This window comes from Phocoena sinus, chromosome 11, assembly GCF_008692025.1.
Source record: "Phocoena sinus isolate mPhoSin1 chromosome 11, mPhoSin1.pri, whole genome shotgun sequence".
In the NCBI taxonomy this organism is placed as follows: Eukaryota; Metazoa; Chordata; class Mammalia; order Artiodactyla; family Phocoenidae; genus Phocoena; species Phocoena sinus.
Window position 1 is genome coordinate 30754332 of NC_045773.1, and position 25971 is coordinate 30780302.

The 25971-nt window shown below is 39.3% G+C and overlaps 1 protein-coding gene across 3 annotated transcripts in view; it reads left to right on the top strand.

Moving 5' to 3' along the window:
- Nucleotides 1-25971, top strand: part of CFAP20DC (CFAP20 domain containing) — a 265217-nt gene that overhangs the window by 230284 nt on the left and 8962 nt on the right. For all 3 annotated transcript variants that reach the window (XM_032650317.1, XM_032650318.1, XM_032650319.1), the window contains one exon: nucleotides 21799-21893. In XM_032650317.1, the coding sequence (XP_032506208.1) occupies nucleotides 21799-21893 (95 nt within the window). The remainder of the gene's footprint in view (nucleotides 1-21798; nucleotides 21894-25971) is intronic.

A 25971-nucleotide genomic window follows, 5' to 3' on the forward strand; every position in this document is an offset into this window, starting at 1 on the left:
GTTTGTAGCAGCTGATTCTTGAAAAGCTCTGCTTTAGTCACGTAAGGGAAATTCAGATAAGATTTATTCCTGCATCTGTCTGTATGTTTTCAATTTAAAGCAATCTTTATGCCATTCTGGTTGTTTGTTGTTCCCTTCACTATCAGTATAAAATATTGTATTAATGAAATACCTTACATTCTTTATTTCATATTAAGTCCTTGAAATCCAGTGTGTCTCTATGACATAAATCACAGCAAGATCCTTTTTGACCCACCTCCTAGAGAAATGGAAATAAAAGCAAAAATAAACAAATGGGACCTAATGAAACTTCAAAGCTTTTGCACAGCAAAGGAAACCATAAAAAAGACGAAAAGGCAACCCTCAGAATGGGAGAAAATATTTGCAAATGGAGCAACTGACAGAGGCTTAACCTCCAAAATTTACAAGCAGCTCATGCAGCTCAATATCAAAAAAAACCAAACAACCCAATCCAAAAATGGGCAGAAGAACTAAATAGACATTTCGCCAAAGAAGATAAACAGATTGCCAACAAACACATGAAAGGATGCTCAACATCACTAATCATTAGAGAAATGCAAATCAAAACTACAATGAGGGGCTTCCCAGGTGGCGCAGTGGTTGAGAGTCCGCCTGCTGAAGCAGGGGACACGGGTTCGTGCCCCAGTCTGAGAAGATCCCACGTGCCACGGAGCGGCTGGGCCCATGAGCCATGGCCGCTGAGCCTGCACGTCCGGAGCCTGTGCTCCGCAACGGGAGAGGCCACAACAGTGAGAGGCCCGCGTACCAAAAAAAAAAAAAAAAAAACTACAATGAGGTATCACCTCACACCAGTCAGAATGGCCATCATCAAAAAACCTACAAACAATAAATGCTGGAGAGGGTGTGGAGAAAAGGGAACTCTCTTGCACGGTTGGTGGGAATGTAAATTGATACAGCCACTATGGAGAACAGTATGGAGGTTCCTGAAACTAAAAATAGAACTACCATATGACCCAGCAATGGCTCTCTGAACAGCCAGGGGTAAGGGTTTATATAGCAGCTTAATAAGGGGGAATTCGGGAGTGAGTAGGGCTTCATTGGGAAAGGATTGAAGGATCAGATAAGGCTTTGTTTACACAGTTTTAGTCGCTTGAGGTCAGTTGCCTCCCACTACTGAGCATATACCCTGAGAAAACCGTAATTCAAAAAGAGTCATGTACCACAGTGTTCCTTGCAGCACTCTTCACAATAGCCAGGACGTGGAAGCAACGTAAGTGTCCATCAACAGATGAATGGATAAAGAAGATGTGGCACATACCTACAATGGAATATTACTCAGCCATAAAAAGAAACAAAATTGTGTTATTTATAGTGAGGTGGATGGACCTAGAGACTGTCATACAGAGTGAAATAAGTCAGAAAGAGAAAAAGAAATACCGCATGCTAACACATATATATGGAATCTGAAAAAAAAAATGGTTGTGAAGAACCTAGGGGCAGGACAGGAATAAAGACGCAGATGTAGAGAATGGACTTGAGGACACGGGGAAGGGGAAGTTGGGACGAAGTGAGAGAGTGGCATGGACACATATACACTACCAAATGTAAAACCAATAGCTAGTGGGAAGCAGCCACATAGCACAGGGAGATCAGCTCAGTTTTTTGTGACCATCTAGAGGGGTGGGATAGGGAGAGTGGGAGGGAGATGCAAGAGGGAGGAGATACGGGGATATATGTATATGTATAGCTGATTCACTTTGTTATAAAGCAGAAACTAACACAGCATTGTTAAGCAATTATACTCCAATAAAGATGTAAAAAAAAATAATAATGTAGGATCCACAATAAAAAAATAAATAAAATGGCTTAGAAATGTTAAAAAAAAAAAGAAATCCACTGTGTGTTTTATATTCACAGCACATTTCAGTTCAGACTAGCTCCATTTCAAGTGCTCAGTAGCCACCTGTGGCTAGTGACTACCATATTGAGCAATGAAATTCTAGAAAACAACTTTGAAGAATAGCATCATGACCTTGGAGCAGGAAAAGATTTTATAAACAGGTCTCAAGTTTCAGTAACCATAAAGGAAAAATTGATAAACTGGACTGTATTAAAAGTAGAAACGTATTAAAGGACACTACTTAAGAAAATAAAAAGGCGTGCCACGGAGTGGAAGAAGATATTGCCAACACAGGAGGGGCTCCAGAATATATATGTCTAGAGTATATGAAGAGCAACAAATCAGTAAGAAAAAGGAGGCAATTCAAAAGAAAGCAAAAATGGCCAGGAGACCTGAACAGGCATTTCACAAAAGAAGATATCCAAATAGCCAGTAAACATAGGAAAATGTGCACAAACTCATTAAACATCAGAGAAATGCAAATTAAAAATGTACTGTGATCCCACTACACCCCATCACAATGGCTAGAATATACAATACCAAGTGTTTTGGTAAGGATACCAAGGAACTGGAACTTACACTGCTGGTGGGAGTTTAAATTGATACAACTACCTTGAAAAGCTATTTTGGCAGCATCTCTGTAAGCTGAACATACCATAGATATATAGCCAGTAGAATACATACATGTGTGTACTCAAAGACATGCATAAACTGCGGGGACACACTCAGACCCCCCAGAGTTGATAGAAGGGTTATTTTAAAGTGAAAACAGGGCTTCCCTGGTGGCGCAGTGGTTGGGGGGCCGCCTGCCGATGCAGGAGGCGTGGGTTCGTGCCCCGGTCCGGGAGGATCCCACGTGCCACGGAGCGGCTGGGCCCGTGGGCTGTGGCCGCTGGGCCTGCGCGTCCGGAGCCTGTGCTCCACGGCGGGAGAAGCCACAACGGTGAGAGGCCCGCATACCGCAAAAAAAAAAAAAAAAAAATGAAAACATTTGAGCTACAGAGACCAAGAAAGAAATCTTATCTGAACTTCCTTATCTGACTAAGCAGAGCCTCCTGAAATACAGCTGACATTCAGCTGCCATGAAGACAGACTGCCCATTTCCAATAGCATCAAAAAACTTAATAGGACCTTCCATACTTTCCCACTGAAGCCCTAACCTCCCCCGCAAACTTTAAGTCGGTCTATAAACTTACATCTCTGGCTATTCAGTGAGATACTTATTACTGAACAACTCCCATGTACATGTGTAAATGAACTATGTCTTTTCTCCTGCTAATCTGGCTATTGTCAGTTAATTTGCAGGGCTCCCACCACTGGACCCAAGTTGGAAGAGGAAAAAATTTTCAACATAAACACATTCATGGTAGCCTCAGATTGGAAACAACACAATCTCCTTCAGTAGTAAAAGGCATAAGTAAACAGTGATGTATTCACACAACAGAATAGTATTTACACTCAAAACCATGGATGAGTTTTATAAATGTAATTTTCAGGGAAAGAGGCTAGACAGCTGAGGAATACATATTGTATGATTTCCTTCATACAAAGTTCAAAAACAAGCCTATTAAATGATAGTGTTAGAAGTCACCATCGGACCTACTTTGGGGGAGCAGCGAGTGTAATGAATAGGAGAAGGAGGGAAAGAACCTTCTATTCTTGGCCCAGGTGGTGCTTATAGTAACTTTCAGATCATACATTGAGCTGTACATTTATTATTTGTGCACGTTTCTATGTGTATGTTGCACTTTAATAAGATAATTTATTGATAAGAACCATTAGTATAATTCTTAGTCTAATATAGTCAGTTTGCTCTTTCTGGTATTTCAGTGTTTCAGTATCTTCCCGCCTTTTTTACAATTTAGCATGTAAGTTTTCTATAGAACAAGGACCATCTTTAGGTTGAATAGAAGCTGTAACACCATGAATTATAATGATGGTGATGGTAGCTTGGCGACAGGAAAGAATTATTACCCTCCTTGGCTAGCCCAATTTACACACTAGAATGGTCCCAGCAACAAAAGAATTCTGATTATTTCCTCCATATGTTTTAAAAGTAGCATTTTACCATCATATCTGATCAAAAGTCCCGTTTATCACCCACATCAGCCTTCTATCACAATTTTTTTTCATTAATTGAAATGTTACAATTAATACACCCTGCAACTGCTGGGAAATAAATCTAGTCACCTTAAGATCCTGCCAGCTTTCTCCAGTTCTTTATTCTCTTGTGCAACCAACGAACACTAGGGGAAAATTAAACTGTCATTCACCTCACAGAGCCTTGTTTTTTAGCATATCATTGTTTTATTTGACTAGTGAACATAAAGGAGTAACCAAACTTTGAAAAGAAAATAGAAATCAGTACACAAATATGGCATCTGATAATCTGACACACGTAATGATGAAAATGATACCCTGTAGTTATTCTTTACAAAAGCCCAGAGAGCTAAATTAGAATAATAAATTAAACCCCATTTACTCTTTCTGGACCATTAAGTCCCAATTATTCCGTAGAAAGGTTTAAATGGTTTTATTTTGTATTCTAATTTCAAGGCAATTTTTCTCTAGTTAAAGTTCTAAAAGGCTGCAAAGTTTTATGCTGTTGATTTGCTGAGGGCTTACTTACAAAGCACTTAACACATATTTGTCTTATATCTCTCTAAAAGGTGTTATATAAGATTGAGAGTGAATCTTTTTCTGTAATTTCAAATAATAATAATTACTAACACTATTACTACCCCTATCACTATTCACTCCATCTCTGTAGCAGGCACTGCGTGGTGAGAGTTTCCATATGCTATATTATACTTTAATCTCTACCACAACCCAGTGTTGTCAGTCCTATAATTCCAATATTCTGGGTGAGGAGACAGAGGCACAGACTTTAACCCAAATATTGCAAGGCTAAAAGGAAATTTAAGTTCAAATCAACTTTAATTATGTGCTGTGTTGGTACCCCAAATATATATCTAATGTCCAACTCCACCCTGGATTGTCAACATGTTTTCTATTGTGATGATGATAGTCATTGCTGTTGCTACAGTCCCGCCCTAGCCATTTGTTCATACAGATATGCAGTATAGGAATATGTTAGTGTTCTATTTGGTGACCAACCAAGCCTTGCTGGGTTTTAGGAAATCAATCCTAGAAGTCGAGGTGGTCAATCTAAAGTCATGGAATTTTTCTCTTTGATTCCCCATTATTCCTTGTACGGTGCTCTGCACATGAAAATGTGTGTGGATTCTCAGCAATAGGATTTCCTTTGTAAATAGGGTTTAAATGTGAATTTAATTTCTTCATCTGAGAGGCCCAATATGCTAGAAACATCCATCTCTGAGAGATGGCCCCAAATCAGACATTCTGTGGTTCCCATTCTCCCTGTGCATTTGGAATCGGTCCATATGCAATAGGTTGGAGTTTTTATGAGAACCTAGCACCTTAGCCCTGTGCTAGAGCTGTTGTATGAAATACTCACGAAATCTTCTTTTATTTTTAAATTTTTATAGCACTTTTTGCTATCTGAAATCATCCATTTCTGTAGGGGAGGAGAAACTTTTTCCCTTTACCCTCCTAGGTCCTCCTGCAAGTTAGACTGACAAAAGACAAATTAGCAAAACAAAGAGAAAATAACAAAGCAGAATTTTACTAACAATGTGCAGCATACATACACATGGAAGAACTCAGTGATGAGTAACTCAAAGAAGTGGTTAGAACTTGGGCTTATACAGCATCTTAACCAAAGAACAACAAATTTTGTAGAAAAGTGATAAGACAAAGGAAAGAGACTTTGAGCCTCCAAAGGTGGCAAATTTTGGGAGGATAAATATATGGGGGAAACTAATGGAAGATGAAAGGTAGTTAGTAAGGTTTGTTGTATAGAGTCCTCTGGTGCCATCCCTAGCAAGAGTCTAGAGTTGTCGCCAACGATTAAGAATCATCCTACCCTTCCTGGAAGAGGTGGGTAGAGCAGAGAGTTTTTCTTTTGTCTGCTTCTTCTCATTGCCTTCAGCTCAAAATAATCATTAGGTCAAATTGGCATATTTTAGGATGGCATATATTCTGAACCCCTTCACTTATTTATATATTTATTGATTGTCTGTCTCCACCCCTAAACTATAAGCTCCATGTGAGCAGGGACTGTGGCTTGGTCACCACTCTGTTGTCAACACCTAGAACTGAGGTATAAAGTGGCATAGAAAAAAAAAAAAGTGGCATAGAGCAGGCATTCAGATATTTTTTGAATGTCCCCCAAAGATAAGAAGATAAAACCTGTTATTTGGAGGGACAGTTGTTTCCCCTGCATCTTCAGTGATGTTTATTTGGAATGAAAAATCCTCATTCTATGTGCCTCCTTCTGCTGTAAAATAATATTTAAGTCTCCCATAGAAATATAGAGGTTTAAAAAAAAAAGAAAAAGAAAGAAATATAGAGGTTCTGAAGGACCTCTTGAGAAATAAACCGTAGCATTATACAATTTTGCTCAGCCTTTATTTTTCTGGTGGGAAAATACACTCAATAGATGTCATTCACCAGTGCATGCTTTAGTAGACATGAGTCAGGACCCTCCTCATAAACCCAACAAAAGCCCAAAAGTGGACTCTGGCCTACCCTGGATCTCAAGCCTGTCCCCATACTGGAAGTGAAGGAAGGCTTATACCCCAAACCACATGAACTGAGTTGCCCATAGGAAAGAAGAGCTAGGTTCTCAGAAGAGGAAGAAGAAAAGTGTTCAGCCAACCAAAATCAAAGCTACCACAATATGTACTAATGGATAGGCTTTAACTCTTCCAACAGGTCACTTCATACATATTTATTATGTGCCATGTATACTCTTTCTTTTCCACTTCTCTTTAAGAAAAAGTGAATGGGAGTAACACTGAGATTACTTTGAATTATTTTCAGTGTAATTTTTTAGGGTAATTACTTACATATCTCCGTAATGAACCTATTTTGGTAACATTACACACAACAAATATCTGGTTGTCACACACTAGTTAGCAGCATTTAGCAGTATTATTAAATTTCAAGCACAAAAAAAGAGAATTTTACCCCCCAAAAGAGTGAGAATTACTGTTTTAACTGATAAAACTCCAGACTGCATTGCAAAGGTCTGCTACACAAATATAATCATTATTTTATAGTTATAACTATGGTTTTTTAAGAGCAAGAAACAAACCATTAATAAGCATTAGATGTCTTGACATTTAAATTGACTTCATGCAAATAAGCAAATTGAATTTTCTGATTTACTCAACAGGCACTCTATAGATACATTTTGCGTTCACCTCTTAAAAACATAATAAGAGAAATTTCATCTGTGTCTGGTGTGTCTGTTCCTGCCAAATTCCATAACCAACTTGGATGACACTAAGCTGACACTAAACTCACATCACTTTTTTTGTCTTCATTTTATTATTATGTGATCTTCCCAGGTAGTTGATTTTTTTGTGTCTTAGTTGAAGCATTCTGAAGTTACTAGATATTTCTGCTACTTAGATGAAACTTCTGGCATGAAAATATCAAGGGAAAAAATTGAAATATTCATTCCCATGGCCCTCATCATAAAAGAAAGCTTTCACTTTATCCTGACTTGACTTGGAATATTTAGGGAAAATGCTCAGTGTGTAGCCTTAGTTAATGGCACTACAATGTCACACTCCCTGTTTAACATTCAGCTTTGTTAATCAAGAAAGCCAGATTGGCTCTCTGCATGTTGATTAAGTTGATTACAGCTGTAGGCCTTGATAGCATTTTTTTTCAAGTGTCTCTAATTAATCAGACAATGCTTGATTAGTTTTTTCTGTTTTGAGGAGATAAGTTGACTTCCTTGAGAATTTTCACCCCAAAAGTATTATCCCTCCAATGAAAGGTAAAGGATAAGTGAGTCACTGCTTAGTTTTCCATGACACTGAGACCTTTTATCTTCCAGCAACTAAAAAAAAAAGAAAAGAGACCCTTTGAAAAGCTGATTAAAACATAATATTAAACTTCTTTTCACACACTCCCATGAATACATCTAGAATGAGAAAAGGCTGTGTGTTCCCGCTGAGCTTTTAACCGGGCCTCCCCTCTATGGTAGAGCATCTTTCATCTTTCCCATTGTAACCATTCTTTGTCAAGTTATATCACTGAATTGTCAGACCTGACGTTGCAAATTTCAGTTCAGGAACCATTTTGTTTTAATAATCGGGCTTGTGTATGATGTGTTAAAAATAATAAGCCACCACCTATTTTTTTAGTCATATCTATAGCATTAGATAAGGCAGCTGTTGTTTATGCAAATGAAATCTTGACAATTTCCTGGAACTTTACCAACATTTATAAAGACCCAAAATGTTCTGCTTTCATCGCTGAAGTTGATATTTCCAATGGAGAAGGCTGCTAGGATCAGCTCAGATGGTGTGTGTTGGCATTAAGGAAGGCACCCCATTTTCCTCCCTCCTCCTCCATTGGTTGAGGGACCAGTCAATACTCCTGTTTACAATAAGCACTTGTCATGTAAAGCACTTTTTTATAGATATTTTTAAGCCATGTTTAAGAAAAGTTTTCTTATAGATGCCATCAAATTGGAAGCTCTTGAAGAGCAAGAATCTGCCTTTTAAAAAGAAAGTAGTTTAAAAAAAAATTCAACCAGAGTGAGAAAAATTCAACGAGAAAAATAGATCTGAAAAACAGGTCTTACTCTTCCACCCTCAACTTCACATCCCTACTCCCAGGTTAACAGTTTCTTGTGCATCCTTCAGAAACTTTCTATGCACATACAAGAAAACGTGTTTTGTTTATGTATTTTTTCAACATAAATGAGGTGAGACTCTATGCTGTTCTACAACTTGATTTTGGGGTTTTTCCTGGATAGATTTTTGGACCTCTTGCTGAATTTGCACATGACGATCAACACATTCTTCATTAACTGCTGGATATTATTTCATTGTTTGGATGTACCATAATTTATTCAGTTAGTTCTCTGCTGACGGGTATTTCGGTGGTTTCCAGCTTTTTGTTACTGTGGACAATGCTGTAGTAAATATCCTTATGCACATATCTTTATGAGCTTGGGCAAGTATGTGTTTACAGTAAGTTTCTAACAATGAGATTACATGGTCAAAGGTAATTTTGATAGATATTACCAAATTGTTCACTAATTTACATTCCTGCAGCCCACACTGAGTATCATCAAACTTTAGAGCTTTTGCCAATTTGCTGTGTGTCAACAATATCTCATTATTTTAATTTGCATTTCTATAATTATATACACGGTCAAATATCTTCCCATATCTGGAGGAGGCAGGACGCATTTATATGTCTTTTCTTCTGACCTGCCTGTTCATATCTTTGGCTACTTTCCTGGGACCATATCTTGTATTTGTTGAGTACCTTTGTATATCTGATACACTGTTGGGCACATGGATACTCAAAAACTATTCGAATTTAACTTATATAATATATGGGACACACAGAAAGAATCTAAAATATTACTTGCTGGAGTGTAAGATCCTTGAGGTATACTGCCATCTCTAGAGACCTTCACTCTCACAGGATGACAAACACAAGATGTATTCTTAGGAGACTGCTGTATATTACAACCTTAATTTGATACAATGGGAGATGAATTTTTTCAAGGGGCAGGTTCTGTGTTCCTCATATGTATTTTCATACACATGTGGACTAAATTTCCAAAATAAAAATCATTATTTCTTGCCTAGATTATACAACAACAAACTCCTGATTTTTGTGGCCCCTCTCTTATTCCCCACCCATCCATTCTCCACACAGATGCCACTTTGATGTTTCTAAAATGCAAATCCAAGATTCTTCTGGCTTAAAATCCTTCAATAGATCCACCGCACCTTCAGAATAAAGTAGGAACTGCTTAGCTTGCCATATAAGACCACTGCCTTCTTCAGTAATTGTTAGTATGTCTTCATTCCACACATATATAAACACCCAGTGCCCATCACTTCACACTGCTAGAGGGACCTCAAGCTCTTTACATTTTTCTGCTGTGGTGCATGCTGTTTGTCCCTTTTAGAATATCCTTCTGTCTTTTCTCTGTCTTGTGGCCTCATTCTCATCCTTCAGGAGGAATCCTGTCATCACTTTTGCTAAACGTAAAAAGCCTTGCCACAGCCCTTCTCCTAACAGTAAAAGGTCCCCTGGGCTTACCTCTATTTAACAATACTTGCTTCACTCTCTTATAAGTGTTCATCTAACAGTCTGTCTCTAGGAGACTGAATTCCTCAAGGATAGGAATCACGTCTTACTCCTCAGTACACAGCACAAAGTCTGCAACACTGCAGGGGCTCAATAAACATATATTCAATGTAAAATTATAAAGCAGCTAAGCTGACAACAGTGTAGAGAAGCCTTTTTCCATGTTGTTTCAAGTAGATGGGATATTAGCTGTTCACATGTTATAGTCGGATTTGATGGCTGATGCCTGGATTTGTGCCTCCAGAGTTAAATTATCTGCTGTATCTAATGAGTCAATGTATGTAAAATAATCTCAAGGTGGTATGTCATTAATATTTTCTTAACCTAAGGGAAAATACTGCCAAACAGGAAAAATATTCAGTTCTGCAGACAATGTATAAAGAATATTTAGTAGAGTAAAAGAAGTTAATGATTTTTGTGATTTCTTTTAGCATTGAGCCCTTGGAGAGAGAAGTGTCCTCTCTGTTTTACGGGTTTACTTGCAAAGCCATGGGCAGGAGGGGTGATTTCGTAGAGGCCAGAAGAAAGAAAGAATATGATTTTCCTTTTGTATGACTGTTGGCTACGTGTCTCTAAATAAACGTGGATTTATGTGAGATAAAAACACAGTACTTGTTTACATAATGTGTTTCCCAACCTTTGCTACGGAAGAGACACGATCCTATTCCAGATGTCAGCATAACGTAGACATCCTCTGAGAGTACTTTTATGAAGGGAAAAGAAGAAATGTCTGAGAATAATTCTCATAACATTCTCAACTAGCGGCCTTTTCTGACTCCTCTTATTCCTCCCACTACTCTCAGAGCATGTTCTCCTGACCTCCTCTCTAGCAGGTCATCCTCAGAGAACTGATCCACGTTCCAGTCTTTTCACTCTCACCTGTATATCTTTCTCTTATAGCTCTGGCCTTCCTACAAGTATCCATTCATTCATTCAACAAACATTTACTGAGTATCTGTGTCAAGCCCAAGGTGAAGAAGACAGACATGATTGCCTGCCTTAGGGAACTTACAGTCTGGGCACAGCTCCTCTTAAGGAGGCCCTCTCTCTTTCTAGATTCTGGTCACTGTTCCTCCCTTGTCCCTTAAGGCTGAGGGTGGGGGGATGGCAAAATCCCTAGGATTCTATAATGTCCCGTGTGGTTCTCCTATACCCGTCCTTACCTTTGTAAGAAGCCCTTTCTTAAACCCTCCTCAAATCATCCTAATTGGAGTGTGCCAAGTGTTTTCTGCTGGAACACTGACTGATATTAAACTTGCAGTAGACTTAGAACTCAGGAAAGGCTTCTCTGAAGTAAAATCTGAGCTGAAAGATGGAGAAAGTAAACTAGGTGTCTTAGTCCATTTAGGATGCTATAACTGTATACCATAGACTAGGTGGGTTATGAATAACAGAAATTTATTTCTCACAGTTCTGGAGGCTGAGGTGTCCAAGATCAAAGTCCTGGCAGATTTGGTGTCTTGTGAGAGCCCTCTTCCTGGTTCATAGACAGCTATCGTCTCACTGCGATCTCATATGGGAGAAGAGGCAAGGGAGCTCTCTGGGGTCTCTTGTATAAAGGCACTAATCCCATTCATTAGATCTCCACCCTCATGACCTAAGCACCTCCCAAAGGCCCTGCCTCCAGACACCATCATATCGGGAGTTAGATTTCATCATACGAATTTACAGGGGAGGTGATATAAACATTCAGTCTATAGTATTAGGCCATTATGGGAAAACAGGCTAAGGATGTGGCTCTCCATCTGAAGCCTGGGGGTAGAGTGGCAGTGACAGTGAGGGAAAGGCACAAAACTGTGCTGTAAAGATGGTAAGGATCAAACTATGCAAAGCTTTAAGCCAATGCAGAATTTGGGATTTTGCCCTAAGAGCAAATTTTGAAAAGCTCACTCTGGATTCAAGGGAGTCCAGGTTGGCTGGGAGAAAAACAAGGGAGATATTCTAAAAGCATAGATTAGAATGGTGGCAAATGGGTATGGAGCAATGTCAGCATATTCAAGAGCTAAGACTGGGACCTGGTAATGGATCCTAAATATTTCTAACACATCTTCACACAGAGAAACAACCAAGACCTCAGGTTCTTCATGTGCTAAACCAAACTCCTATAACATCTCCCTAATTTCCCAGTTCATTCATTGGTACCAATACTGTTTTATTCCCAGAACCCAGACTTTAAGCTTCCCCATTCTCTCTTAAGACTGGCTTCTACCATGTGACAGGACATGTGGTCACCAGTGGCATCTGAGTTTCACTTCTTTTGGCTTCCATCTTCATTGTGGGACTATCTTTCTTCTTCAGATCCAGTTTCAGAAGTTGTAGGGAAGCACAGTGATTAGCCCAGATTAGGTCAGTTGTCTACCCACGGGCCAGTCAGCTGAGGCTCTGGGCTCATGTAGGAACATGATCATTCCCAGAGTCGTGTGGTCAGAGGGAGCTGTTCCAAGGAGAAGGGAGAGGAAGGAGCTCTGGACAGACAGTTCCTTACCTCTCTCCTACTGCATCTTGGAGAGAGATTCGAATTGTTCCTTCAAAGCCCCAAGGGGTAACAGTAGGAGAAACAGGTGAGAATGAAAAGGAAATTTTTTTCCTCAACATGAGGAAAAACTTTCTAATAGTCAAAGCTATTGGAAGATGAAATATGGTCTTTGAAAGTAGTAAGTACACAGTCACTGATGGTAATCAAGTATGGACTAGGTAAACACTTGTTGGGAGTGTTGGAGAAGGCCTTCAGAACCAGAACACTGAGAATCTGGTTAGAGAGCTCCTGCAGGAAACGAACCAAAAGTAAACAGTAACATCTTAATACTTGCTCCAGTCCATACTAAGACACATGCAAAAGAGTTCCCAACATACTGTTTGTGTTTCCAACTTATTGCTTGAGCTTCCTGCTTCAAATGAGAGACGAATCCTATGAAGAAAAGCTATTGAGAGCTCTTATGTTTAAATTTCAAAAAAATAGAAACATACATTTTCTTAGTTTTTCATCCTAGTAAACATATTTCTGAACCAGCATGCTATTTTCTGAGGCAGAAAATTAAAATTTTTCTGTCTTGGCTATAAAGAGGCAAGTGTGTGTCCCCAGGTTGACCCCAAATTGTGTGTGTACCAAGCACATGATAAGAAGACAATAGCATGTTCCTAGCAGGTAGAGAAAGAATAAGATAGAGGCAAAATGCAAGAGTGGGTTGCAACAGCAGCATTATTTATTGTCACGGAAACATTCAACTCTGAGTGGCGCTCAGTATTCTGGACTAACAAAGAGACTCAACAGTCATGCATTCAGTAAATATTGAGGAAGTGCGTATTTCTGTGCCAGGCACTCTGCTAGGTGCTGGGTAGTCAAGTGGGGGAGACTTCGTTCACTGAATGATCAAACAAATGAGGATGTAATTATGAACTCAAATAAGAGCTCTTAAAGGGAAGATCGCAGTTGCTCTATTAGAAGAAGTAACAAAGGAACTCAGCTAGATTAGAGAGCGAGCGTCCAGGAGGACTTCTCAAGAGTGTGATGCTTGAGCCAATGTGAAGGTTGGATATGATTTTACCAGGATAAGGGGTGGGTGGGTAGGAGCAGGGGAGAAGAACATGGTCTAGACAAGGGGGCACAGCCTGGGCAAAAGTCCCATGATGGCAGGGAGCATGGCATATTTCCAGGAATCAAGAGAAGCGCAGTGTGGCTGGAGCATGGTGAGTGAGAGGGAGAACAATGCAAGATGAAGTCGGAAAAACACATAGAGACGAGGCTATGCAGAGCCTCCAAGGCCAAGGTAATAATTCTGGTCTTTCTCCCAAATACTGTAGCTTCCCAGTGATATTAAAGAGTTTGAAAAAGAGGTTGACATAATCAGATTAGCATTTTGGCCATAGTGTGAAGAACAGAGAAGTGAAGCCAGAATGAATGACTCTAAGGGGATCAATTCAGAGCTTTCACTGCAGATAACAGGAGGCAAGGTAGTTGCTTGGACTTTGGTGGTGGATGTAGAGATGGTGAGAAAGGTAAATTCATAAGGCATTTCAGAGGAAAATTGACAGGAATTCTCATAAGAGCCTTGAGAATGTTCCACTTCACAGTTCCTTCCTCTAAGACAGGGGTCATTCCCCTACAGCCACGGGCCAAATTCTGCCCATTGCAGAATTTTTTTTTTCTTTTGTAAATAAGATTTTATTGGAACACAGCCACGCCACTTGTTTACTTATCATTTATGTCTGCCTTCACACTACAGCAGCAGAGCTGAATAGTTGCAGCAGAGGCCTGTGGCTTGTAAAGCCTAACATGTTTACTGTCTGGGCCTTTACAAAGAACCATGGATTTTACACTACAAAAACACCTCCGTGATATTCCAAGATGCAGAAGTTCTTATTCAGGTTCCAGAAGTGCACGAATGGGCTTCAGATGATCTCCGACCTCCTAAAATTGAAAGAAAATTTGGTATTCTTGGTCATTTTTCTGGGAAAACAGTTTTCACCAGGTTTTAAAAAGAATCTATGAATTCTCCCCGAAGTGAGCTATTTCCTAGTCCTCTCCCCAGTCTGTTCCCTGGCCCTAGAAGATGTTTAAAACCCAGACTGCTTTCAGTGAATAAGAAATTTACACTGGTACCAAATGATAAATATCAATAAGTATCGTATAGAAATTGCTGCAAGTTTCTAAATTCCTAATAGAAGATCTCCTGTGTAAGTATTTCACACTGGGCTAGCTCCTCTAACCCAGCCCTTATGATAGCAGGTAGCTCAGTGCTGTAAATGAGAGCTATGTAATAATTGTTGTCATGTTTTAGATTTCTCAAATAATTACTCACCCAAATAAATATTTAAATGTATACAAGATTGTAGGCAGTTTCCTTACAAGGGAATTCCTTTAGGGAACACACAAATAAGCTGATCAGCCCACAGCGGCCCATGTCGTTTTCTGTTAGCTAGAATGCTTCTTCCATCTGACGATGAGCTCTCTGATTCCCTAGGGTCTGACACACAGCAGTTCAGTAAATGATTACTGTATATGTAGACAGATGATCAAGCTAACTGTTGCTCTCATATCATGCATGTATTTGTATATATGTGTGTATGTGTGTGTACATATATGATGTATTTATAGGAAGCACGTTAATGAAATAAATGTGTGTAAAATTCTCTTGTAAGCAAAATCTTGTTTTTAAATGAAGGAACTGAAACCATAGTCTATCTTAAGTGAGAACATTATCCTCAGTTGTAAAAATATCTGAGTCAGCTCTGATTCAGTTGAAGCTCACTGCCTGCCTTCAAAACTCTTAACATGCAAGTTGAATGGAAAGAGCATGGTATTTGCGGGGGGCAGGATTTTAACGTTAGATGAATTTGTCCACTGTGGGGATTCACAAGATGGTATTTATCTTTCATCTACATTATATTTTTTATGTGGTATTTGAAGTGAACCCATTGTCTTGACTCTTAAATAAAACACACCTTCTGCTGACAGAGCTCAGCATGTATAGGTGTGCCTGCAAGTCCTTTCTCTTCAGTTCCAAGAGGAGGGGCAGGGGTGGGAGGCCTGCCTGGGTCCACGAGAGAAAGGAGGAGGAAGCAGCCCCTGAGCATGCTCGGAGAGCAAGCCTGACTGAACAGGATGCTTCTCCAACAGAGGAGCTGGAGGTTTTCATTACAGGTAGAGAGAAAAGCATTGTAGTCAGAGCTGAGGAAACCAAACAAAATAGAGTAACAAGTGCAAACGGCAGGGCAAATATGCAAATGGGAGAACGAAGAGCAAGAGCAGGTTCCAGAGCACAGGCAGCCTGGGTGAGAAGCAGGCCAAGGAAGTGGCTCACAGCTGAGCTAGGGCTTGACATGTGTGAGTGAGCCTGATCCCCCGTCCCTAGATGTTTGCGGCCTGGGAAGGCATGGGGGTCAAAACATGGCTTAGCATTAAATAGCACATGTAAAAATGTAAACATGTAAGGTACAGGTGCTAGACTATACATTTCTGGCTTATTAACAAGTCACAAAAAAAAACAGACCGCTCTTGAAAAAATGAAATTATTAAATATATATGAAGTAAAATAAAAACAAAACAAGAGAAAGAGGAATGTTATATGTTATCACTTATATGTGGAATCTAAAAAATAATACAAATAAATCTATATACAAAACAGAAACAGACTCACAGACACAGAAAACAAACTTACCAAAGGGGAGAGGTAAGGGGAGAGGGATAAATTAGAAGTATATGTATACAACCTACTATACATAAAATAAACATAAGGTCTTCCTGTATACCACAGGGAACTGTACATTCAGTATCTTGTAATAACCTATAATGGAAAACAATCTGAAAATATATATATATATATTATATATATAACTGAATCACTCTGCTGTACACCTGAAACTAACACAATATTATAAATCAAATATATTTCAATAAAAATAAAATAAATTTTAAAAATACTTAAAAACAATGTCACCAGGGTGGGAAAATGTTATAACCTGAAGTGTCTCAAGGTATGGTATGGTCTGTGGACTCATGATCCCAAAAGATGGAACAGTTCCAGATGCAAAAAGGTGGGCAGTCTACATATTCTACGCTCCTCTCAGGAGATTCACAGTCTGTTAAAGGCTCTCAAAGGTCTTGCAAGAAAACCTACTGGTTGACTTTGTTTAGCCAAATATCTTCCATATTTTACAGTTAACATGGAAACCCTTTATTTCAAAATATACTTTGTTAATGCTTACTTAATAAAAAGCCAAAACAAATGAGTTGTTTTGATTAAAGTTTCTTAATTGAATAAAATCTTCTAAATCTTAACATCATTTTTCAAGAGAATTCTGCAGTCATTTTTTATATCTTTATTGGAGTATAATTGCTTTACAATGTTGTATTAGTTTCTGATGTACAACAAAGTGAATCAGCTATATGTATACATATATCCCCATATCCCCTCCCTCTTGAGCCTCCCTCCCATCCTCCCTATCCCACCCCTCTAGGTGGTCACAAAGCACCGAGCTTATCTCCCTGTGCTATGCAGCAGCTTCCCACTAGCCATCCATTTTACATTTAGTAGTGTATATATGTCCATGCTCCTCTCTCACTTCGTCCCAGCTTCCCCTTCTCCGCCCCATGTCCTCAAGTCCGTTCTCTACATCTGCATCTTTATTCCTGCCCTGCCATTAGGTTCATCAGTACTGGTTTTTTAGACCATGGAATATTAGCCATAAAAAAGAACGAAATTGAGTTATTTGTAATGAGGTGGATGGACCTAGAGTCTGTCATACAGAGTGAAGTAAGTCAGAAAGAGAAAAACAAATACTGTATGCTAACACACATATATGGAATCTGTAGTCATTTTTACAAGATAAAATTAGATGCACCTTACACCAGAGTAAACTCACAACATATACCGGAATAAACTCCAAATGGATCAGAAATCTAAATGTGAAAAATGAAACCATGCAAGTAACTGGAAGAAAAAAAGGGTGAATTTCTATAGAACCTGGTTGTAGGGAGGAACTTCCTAACTCTGATTTGAAATACAGAGGCAGGGACTTCCCCGGTGGCGCAGTGGTTAAGAATCCACCTGCCAATGCAGGGGACACGGGTTCGATCCCTGGTCCGGGAAGATCCCACGTGTCACAGAGCAGCTAAGCCCGTGTGCCACAACTACTGAGCCTGTACTCTAGAGCCCGCAAGCCACAACTACTGAGCCTGCGTGCCACAACTGCTGAAGCCCGCACACCTAGAGCCTGTGCTCAGCAAGAAGAAAAGCCACCACAATGAGAAGCCTGCACAACACAACAAAGGGTAGCCCCCACTCGCCGCAACTGGAGAAGAGCCTGCACACAGCAACAAAGACCCAAAAGTAAATAGATAAATAAATAAATTTATTTAGAAATATAAATAAATAAATACAGAGGCAATAAAAGAAAAGATTGATGCATATGACTACAGAAAAATTAAAAACCTGTTGCATGGCAAAAAATATCATAAGCAAACACAGATGACAAAATGAGGAAAAGAGACCAAAAAAAAAGACCTGATGGAGGAAGAGCAAAAGACATGAACAGACAGGAAAAAAAAGATATAGATATAAAATACACACATGCATACACATATATACACATATATATTAAATAGCCTTAAACATATGGAGAGTCAACTCTACTCATAATGTTCATGATGAGAAGAAATGCAAATAAATGGAAATCAAAACTACTTTAAGTTATCAGTTATTATCTCTTGGATTGGAAAGCATTAAAAACTTGACAACATAATACTGTGACATGTCTGTAGACAAACCAGCACTCTCAGACATTGCTGGTGGGAATGCTGATGGGTACAACCCTTGTGAAAACAATTTGTCAGTATCTAACAAAACCAAGTGTGCATTTACCTTTTATTCCAGGAATCCCACTTCCAAGAATTTATCTTGAAGGTATATCTCCACATATACAAAAATAGATATGCCCAAAGTTATTCATGGTAGCATTAATTGCAATAATCACAAAATATTTAAAACTTGCCCGAACATAGGACAATGGTGAAATAAATGTTTGCCACACTGCGGAGTACTATACAGCTGTTAATAAAAAAAAAAAAAAAAAAGAATAAGGAAGCTCTCTATGAACCGGTATGAGTGATGTCCTGGATATATTTTAAGTTGAAAAAACAAAAGTGCAAAAGAGTAATTACAGTATACTACCTTTTACATTAGAAAGAAGAGGAATGAAAAAAATAGACGTGTATCTGTTGAATTTTTGCAAAAAGAAACAGAGGCACAAGAACTAATGAAATGAATTACCTCTGGAGGAGTGGGTGGAGATGGCGTTGAAATGATGAGGGGGTGGAAACAGACTGGAAGGGATGAAGGAAATCTAACTCTTACTGAATATGCTTTTCTGTGAAAGTTTGACTTTTGAACTGTTAATATTTTACCTACTCAAAACAACAAAAGTAATAAAAATCAAGAATGGGGAGAAAAACTTAATGCAAAAAGAAGCAAATGATGCTAACTATATTTCAAATTAAGAATATAACCTCACTGAAGAGGTAGGAAAATGAACTAGCCTAAGTAAATTTTGAACATGGTATTTTAACTAATGAAAAAAAGAACCATAAACAGAGAATCCTAGAGAGTAGGTTTGGGGTGTTTTATTGGTTGCTTTGTTTTGTTTGCTTAGTTTTGTTTGACACCACTTTTGGCGTGTTCTGTACTTCAGAAAGTAAGTAAATATACTGAGGCTAATGGGAGCCAGGTTCCTCAGTGTCAGAAAGGAAAAAGGAAAGATGAAAATGACTCTGTGGTATTATATTAGTATTAGAGGAAGCAATATGACCTCATGGTTATAGACCAGGGGCCGACAAACATTTCTGTAAAAGGCCAGATCACAAATATTTATCTCTGTCATCATAGCACAAAAGCTGTCATAGACAATATGTGAAAAGGTGAACACGTGGCTGTATTCCAATAAAACTTTATTTATGGACACTGAAATGTGAATTATATATAACTTTCATGTGTCATGAAACATTGCTATTTTAATTGTTTTCAACCATTAAAATATATAAAAACTATTTTTGGTTTGCAGGCCTTACAAAAACAGGCAGTGGGCCAGACTTGGCCCATGGCCATAGTTTACCAACCCTTGATAGATAGATGATAGATAGATAGATAGATAGCAAATGTGATAAAATGTTTAAATTGGAGAATCTAGGTGAAGGATATATAGGAGTTCTTTGTACTCTTGAAACTTTTCTATAAATCTGAAATTACTTTAAAACAAACAAAAATCACAAAAAGAAAAACTCTGTACTTTCCATAGCTACTGCTGACAAGAAAAACATTAACCAAATCATTGGCCTAAGAAGTAATGTCTTGCCTTTTATAACATCTGCTTTTTCCTGCATGTCCATGGACCACGGTAGATGCTACTACTGCCATCGTTTGGAGTTTCTAATTTGTCGCTGGGGTGTCATCATATGATAACATTATTTTTCTCCTGTTCATCTTTGCTCTCCATCTCTCTTGCCGAGTAATGAAGCCACTGGGCTAGTAATTTGTATGTGACCTTGTAATTTTCTATAATGTAGGAATTTTTTGGTCTGCTATAATTAAATGGACTAAGTAAAAGGTGCTTAACAGAAAATGCCCCATTAGCTTGGAAGTCTGTGACAAATCCTTTCTGATGTCCTTGATGTGTTATTATGAAATTCAATTACACAGCAAGTTCACCTTGCTTATTTTACGAACCATAATCTAGTGATAGCTAAGGTGAGCAGTGAGTGAAAGTATCTTAAAATAATACAAATAGGAATTGGATAATTTTTACATTAAGATCCTTTTTATACAAGAAGAGTAAATGGCTTGCAAAGAAAACTTCTATTGTATAGACTTGAAATCATTCTACAATCCTTGGCTGGTTTAATTCCAGCAGAATCCACTTCCTACCTTGGTTTGTCATTGTGGATACAGCCATACTATGATCTTCACTGATAATGAAGATGATAGTGGTCATAGCTGACATTTTTTGACAGCAGCTCTGTACCCAGATCCATACCAAACATTTCTCATCCATTTTTTTCATTTCATCTTAACGACAAAACTCTGGAGTAACTATTATTATCTCCTTTTTATACATAAGGCTTAGTGATGTTATAAGTGACTTGGCTAAGTTCTCACATTTCAGAAACATGGTGCCAGGATTGGCCTGGAGAGCCAGTGCTCTTAGTTACTGGTCGGGACTGTCTCCCATTGTAGATAAAGACAGCAGGAAATGCAGAAATTTAGAGAGAAATTTTTTGGTCATGAGGACATGTTCCTGTTGAGAAGAATAAGATCAATGACACAGGCTGCTTATATCAATGCAAGAAATATAATTCGCTTTGGAAAATCCTTCACATTCCCCTTCCTGCTCTGTTCCCATGAAGAAGCTCAATAGCAAGTTTACAGATGAGAAAGGGTTGAAGTAGAACACACAGTGACTCATGCCTTCAGGATGTCACTGACTTATAGCACACCCACCCAGGTATCTGCTAGAGGGAGCAGAGAGACAGGAAAAGAATGGAAAGAGGGAAAGTAAAGAGACTGGGAATGAGGTTGGAAGTTGGAGGCAGAGGGACAGGGAATGTAGGAGGTGCTTTCTGAAGTGGCTTTGCCCCCATTCATACTGGGAGAACTGAAGTATCGAGCCACTCAAGGGCCCAAAGGCCCTCACTCTTCCTTCTTTTGTCCTCCCCTGCCCTAAAGCCCCAAGTGAATGCATACCAGCTCCCACCATCATGGCTGGTCCATGACAGCTCCAAGACTAACTTCTCTTTTGAATCACCAAATGGACTCTTGTCATCCATGACATGTAACTTTGTCAGGTTTTCTTATCCAAAGGTCCTAAGGAGCTTTGTCTCTGCTGCATTTCTTCTTAGTTGTTGAAATAATTTTCTTAGGTGAGAGGAGCTGTGCTATAGTTGACGATCAACAGTAATAAACTTTTGAGAGGAACAGTCATCATCATTTAGTTGGTGTATTTATTGAACAGCTAGTTAGTTAAGTAATCAACTATGTATTTACAGATTTATAAAACGGAATATTAATTTCTGGACATCTTATTTTCTGAAATATGAAGAAGGGAAAAATGGTTTTTTGTGGAAGCCCCAGGGAGTTAAAAATCCAGGAGAAAGGTAAAATCTATATATGGAATTACAAACATGTGGTTCATTTATTTTCTTCTTTTCTTTTTAGGGACTGGTTAAATATGCTGAGCCCACCGATTGTTCCTCCCAGTCAACAGCCAGCAGAGCAGCATCAGGATTCTTCCGGAAGCTTGAGTGCTCAAGGTGGGAATATGAAAAACACCAAGCATAAAAAATAAAAATAATTAACTATATACAGAGAAAATCAGTCACTTTGAGATGCCACTGCTTTTTTTTAATGCTGATCACTTAGGCTCATACACCCAAAATGAGGTAATCTGTGCCTCATTTTATAGGATTATAGGTTCTTTGCAACTAAAAGGAATTTAAAAGAGAAATTGTCCTTGTTCTCCTGAAGGTTAATCCATGGGCAAAATATAGTTTAAGGCGTAAGAGCATGGCTTTGGTGTCAAATTGACCTTCATCTGAATTCCAACTCTAGCAATTACTGCTGTGTGACTTTTATGAATTTCAGTTTTGTAAAATAAGACTAATAATAGATGGTGCCCACCTGCAAATTTTTCATGAAGATTCAGTGAGGTATACTGTATATGAAATACTTGGGATAGCGCCTACCAAATACCAGTTGTTAGTGTTATTATAAAGCAGACCCAATGCTCCAGCATCACAGAGATCCATGTTTTCGTTAATACAGAGGTACAGCCGTTTCATTAAAGCAAAGGCTGGCACAGAGCTTTGATGGGTAGTATTAGTTATAGAAAAATTAGAAGGAAGCAGGGATGAAAATTTGCCTGGGGTTCTCTTTGTTGACGAGAGCCACAAAGATGACCATTTAGTTTCTGGCTGTGAGCAGGGAATGTAACTGTCAGGAGTGTGTAGAGGAGGGACATAAAAGAATCTTTGTCAGACACAGAGGGGTTGAGATGGGAAGGGTGAGGGGAGCTCTAAAATGCATAGCTGGAGTGACAGACAACCTCAGAGTGGGACTCCCTGAGATAGCTTTCCAAGTTGGATTATAAAGATGGAAGCTCTATATCTACGGTTTAGAAAAAAGGGGGGGGGGGGGCTTCCCTGGTGGCGCAGTGGTTGAGAGTCCGCCTGCCGATGCAGGGGACACGGGTTCGTGCCCCGGTCCGGGAGGATCCCACATGCCGCGGAACGCCTTGGCCCGTGAGCCATGGCCGCTGAGCCTGCGCGTCCGGAGCCTGTGCTCCTCAACGGGAGAGGCCACAACAGTGAGAGGCCCGCGTACTGCAAAAAAAAAAAAGGAACTGAAACCAGTATAAATTACTCCAACAAAGGTGCCAGGGTTTTTTTTCCCTAATTGCCCCAGGGAGAAAGAGGAGCATCCCATTTTTCTTCAGGTATGGAGAGTTCAGAGTGAGAGCTCATATATCTAAGTTGTGCATTTTGGTTGCCCAAGGGATGGAGATGTTGCTGTGATTTACTATCTGAAATAGATGATGCCCCTCAAATTGAGACTTTTTAGGGGTGTACATTTATAATTGCTCATAATAGAAAAACAATCTTGCCTGTCAGGAGGAGACCTTGCTGTGAGGGAACAAGTAATATTTTAAGTATCCTAAATAAGCCGCAGGAGAGTGTAGTCTTTAAACAAAGGCACCCAAGATCTATAGTGGTGATGAGTGGCTGAAAGGATGTCTTAAAGTTGCCATTGCAAAGTGATGTTTTGACAGCAGGGGCTCAATTATGTTGAAGGTAAACAGAACTTGCATGGAGGACAAATTAACAAATTAAATTCCAAGAATTGTAGAAATGTTCTGGCCAATGTTAACCAGCTCTGGCACCCCTTCTCCCTGTCACCCTAGATTTCCATCTGGTATCCCTTTCCCTCTTCTGATAAACTTGGAGAGTTTGTAGTTAATGTAAACCAAAACCATCAAAAAGTAGTGTTTCCTATTTGCTTAATCTTTACATGTCATTGGCTTAGTTTTAGACAACGTAGCATACAGTTACCAATATACTGAGCTAGTGTTTCCATCTGTTCTTATAAAGTGTTTGTCAAAGAAAAATAATAGGCTCAAGCATCCAGTGTATACCATCAGAAGGAGAAGGGAGGCACAGTTGTGGGTAGTCTGGGGCTCTTCCTGGGTTTCTGTTGCACAATACCATTAACTCAGCCCCTGATATATGCCAGACGCTGTACTGTGCTCAGTGGTTACATTTAGTCCTCACAAGTAAGTCAGACAGAGAAAGACAAGTATCATGATATCACTTATATGTGGAATCTAAAATATGATAGAAATGAACTTTTATACAAAACAGAAACAGTCTCACAGACATAGAAAACAAACTTATGGCTACTTAAGGGGAAGGTTGGGCGGAGGGATAAATTAGGAATTTGGGACTAGCAGATACACACTACTATATATAAAATAGATAAACAACAAGGTCCTACTGTACAGCACAGGGAACTGTATTCACTATCTTGTAATAAACTATAATGGAAAGGATACGAAAAAGAATATATATATACACACACACATAACTGAATCACTTTGCGGCACACCAGAAACTAACACAACATTGTAAATCATTATACTTCAATTTTTTAAAAAAAGAGAATGTAAAAAAGAAATTTAGTCCTCCCAGCAGCACCATGAGGAAGATACTAATTTTGTATATGCAGTTGTTATTTTTTACAGCTGAGGAAACTGAGGCAGCAAGCCCTTGAATAATTTGCGTGAAGTTAGTCATTGGCAGAGCTGGGATTTAAACCCAAGCAGCCTGGCCCCAGAGCCCAACCACTGTTTTTATTTTTTAATTCTTTTGGCTTTGAACCAAGTAAATAAATTACCTAATAAAAAAAATACTATATATAAACCAGGAATTGAAAAATTACTTTTCTGTTGAGAGTTCCAATCGACAGGAAAACAAAACGTCTCAAGAGCTAAGTAGCTAAGTCCTTTCAGAAAAAAGAAAAGCAGACCTCCGGTCACCTGTTTCAGGCCTGGACCTGCCTCCCCCACCCCCAGGCTTGTCAGAAATGACTGTTGGCCACATTCCCTCCAGTGGGGTGAGTGGCTGAGGGGTGTAGTTGCCGTGTTGACCAGATCTAGGGCAAGGCCAAGGGAGTGAGGGGCTGAATGAAGGGCAAGATGACTAGAGTGCGGGACTGCCCAGCCTGGGTGGTCACTGTGCCCACCTTCTCCAAGGCCTCTCGAGACGACCTTATCTGAGTAGGTCAGGCTGTCTCACCTCACCTAGTGCCTTTTCGTCACAGCCTTTTCACAGTTCGTAACTCGTGATTCGTTTACTTGTTTATTGCCTTTTTTCCTAGGTAGCCTAAGAGTTTTTAAAAGCAGAGACTGTCAGTTTGCTCACTCCTAGATCCCTAGTACCCTGAAATTTCTGGCATATGTTAGATAGGCTGGATTCTCATTAGAAGGAAGACAGGAAGGGAGAAAGGGAGGAAAAAGAGGGAGAGAAATGTTATTCAACTGGTCATTTCTTATAACAACCTTGGAAGGAAAAAAACAGGGTAATCCATTGAAATCTGACTTTCAGTTTTTCTCCCGATTCCAATTTTTTGGTATATTAGGCATATTTGTAAAATTCAACAATGAGAGTATTGAACTTAGACCCATACATTTTAGCAATTAAAACAGTTATAGGTCACCTTATGCGGTGATTCTTAAACTTTACTTATAAGCAATGAAAACTTTTCTGTCAAGTGAAATCTCATATGGGATCCCAATAAGTAAAGGAGTTAAAAGCAGAACTGCTCTGGGTGGAGTGGGAGTTATGGTCTCAGAACCCTGCCGTGGGGCCCTAACGAACCAGTTAAAAACACTAATGTAGTTCATCACCCTCAATTTGACCTTGCCCAAGGTCAAATGCTCAATCAGAGTTACGATTTGGATCCAGTCTTCCTCCACATCAGTGCCTTTCTGCAGAACCATTGCACTGGGATGTGAAGGTGGTTTTGAAGTCTCGTTCACAGGGAAAGAGGCTCTTCCATCTTCAGACTTCCAGGATAAACATAATAATAGCTAATGTTTATTTCATCTTCCAGTGACCCAGGCCTACATGTGCACTTTAATTCTCAGAATAGCCTACTGAGACATAGGTACTATTATTACCCCCATTTTACACATGGACACTGGTACTTAGAGCAGGGAAGTGATACGATGAACCGCCACATCTCCACCAGAGATGGAGAGGCCGAGATGTATCCATGCAGCTAGAGGCATAACTGCATTCTCACAGCAGGGAAAGATGGCCTAACCAATACGTAACT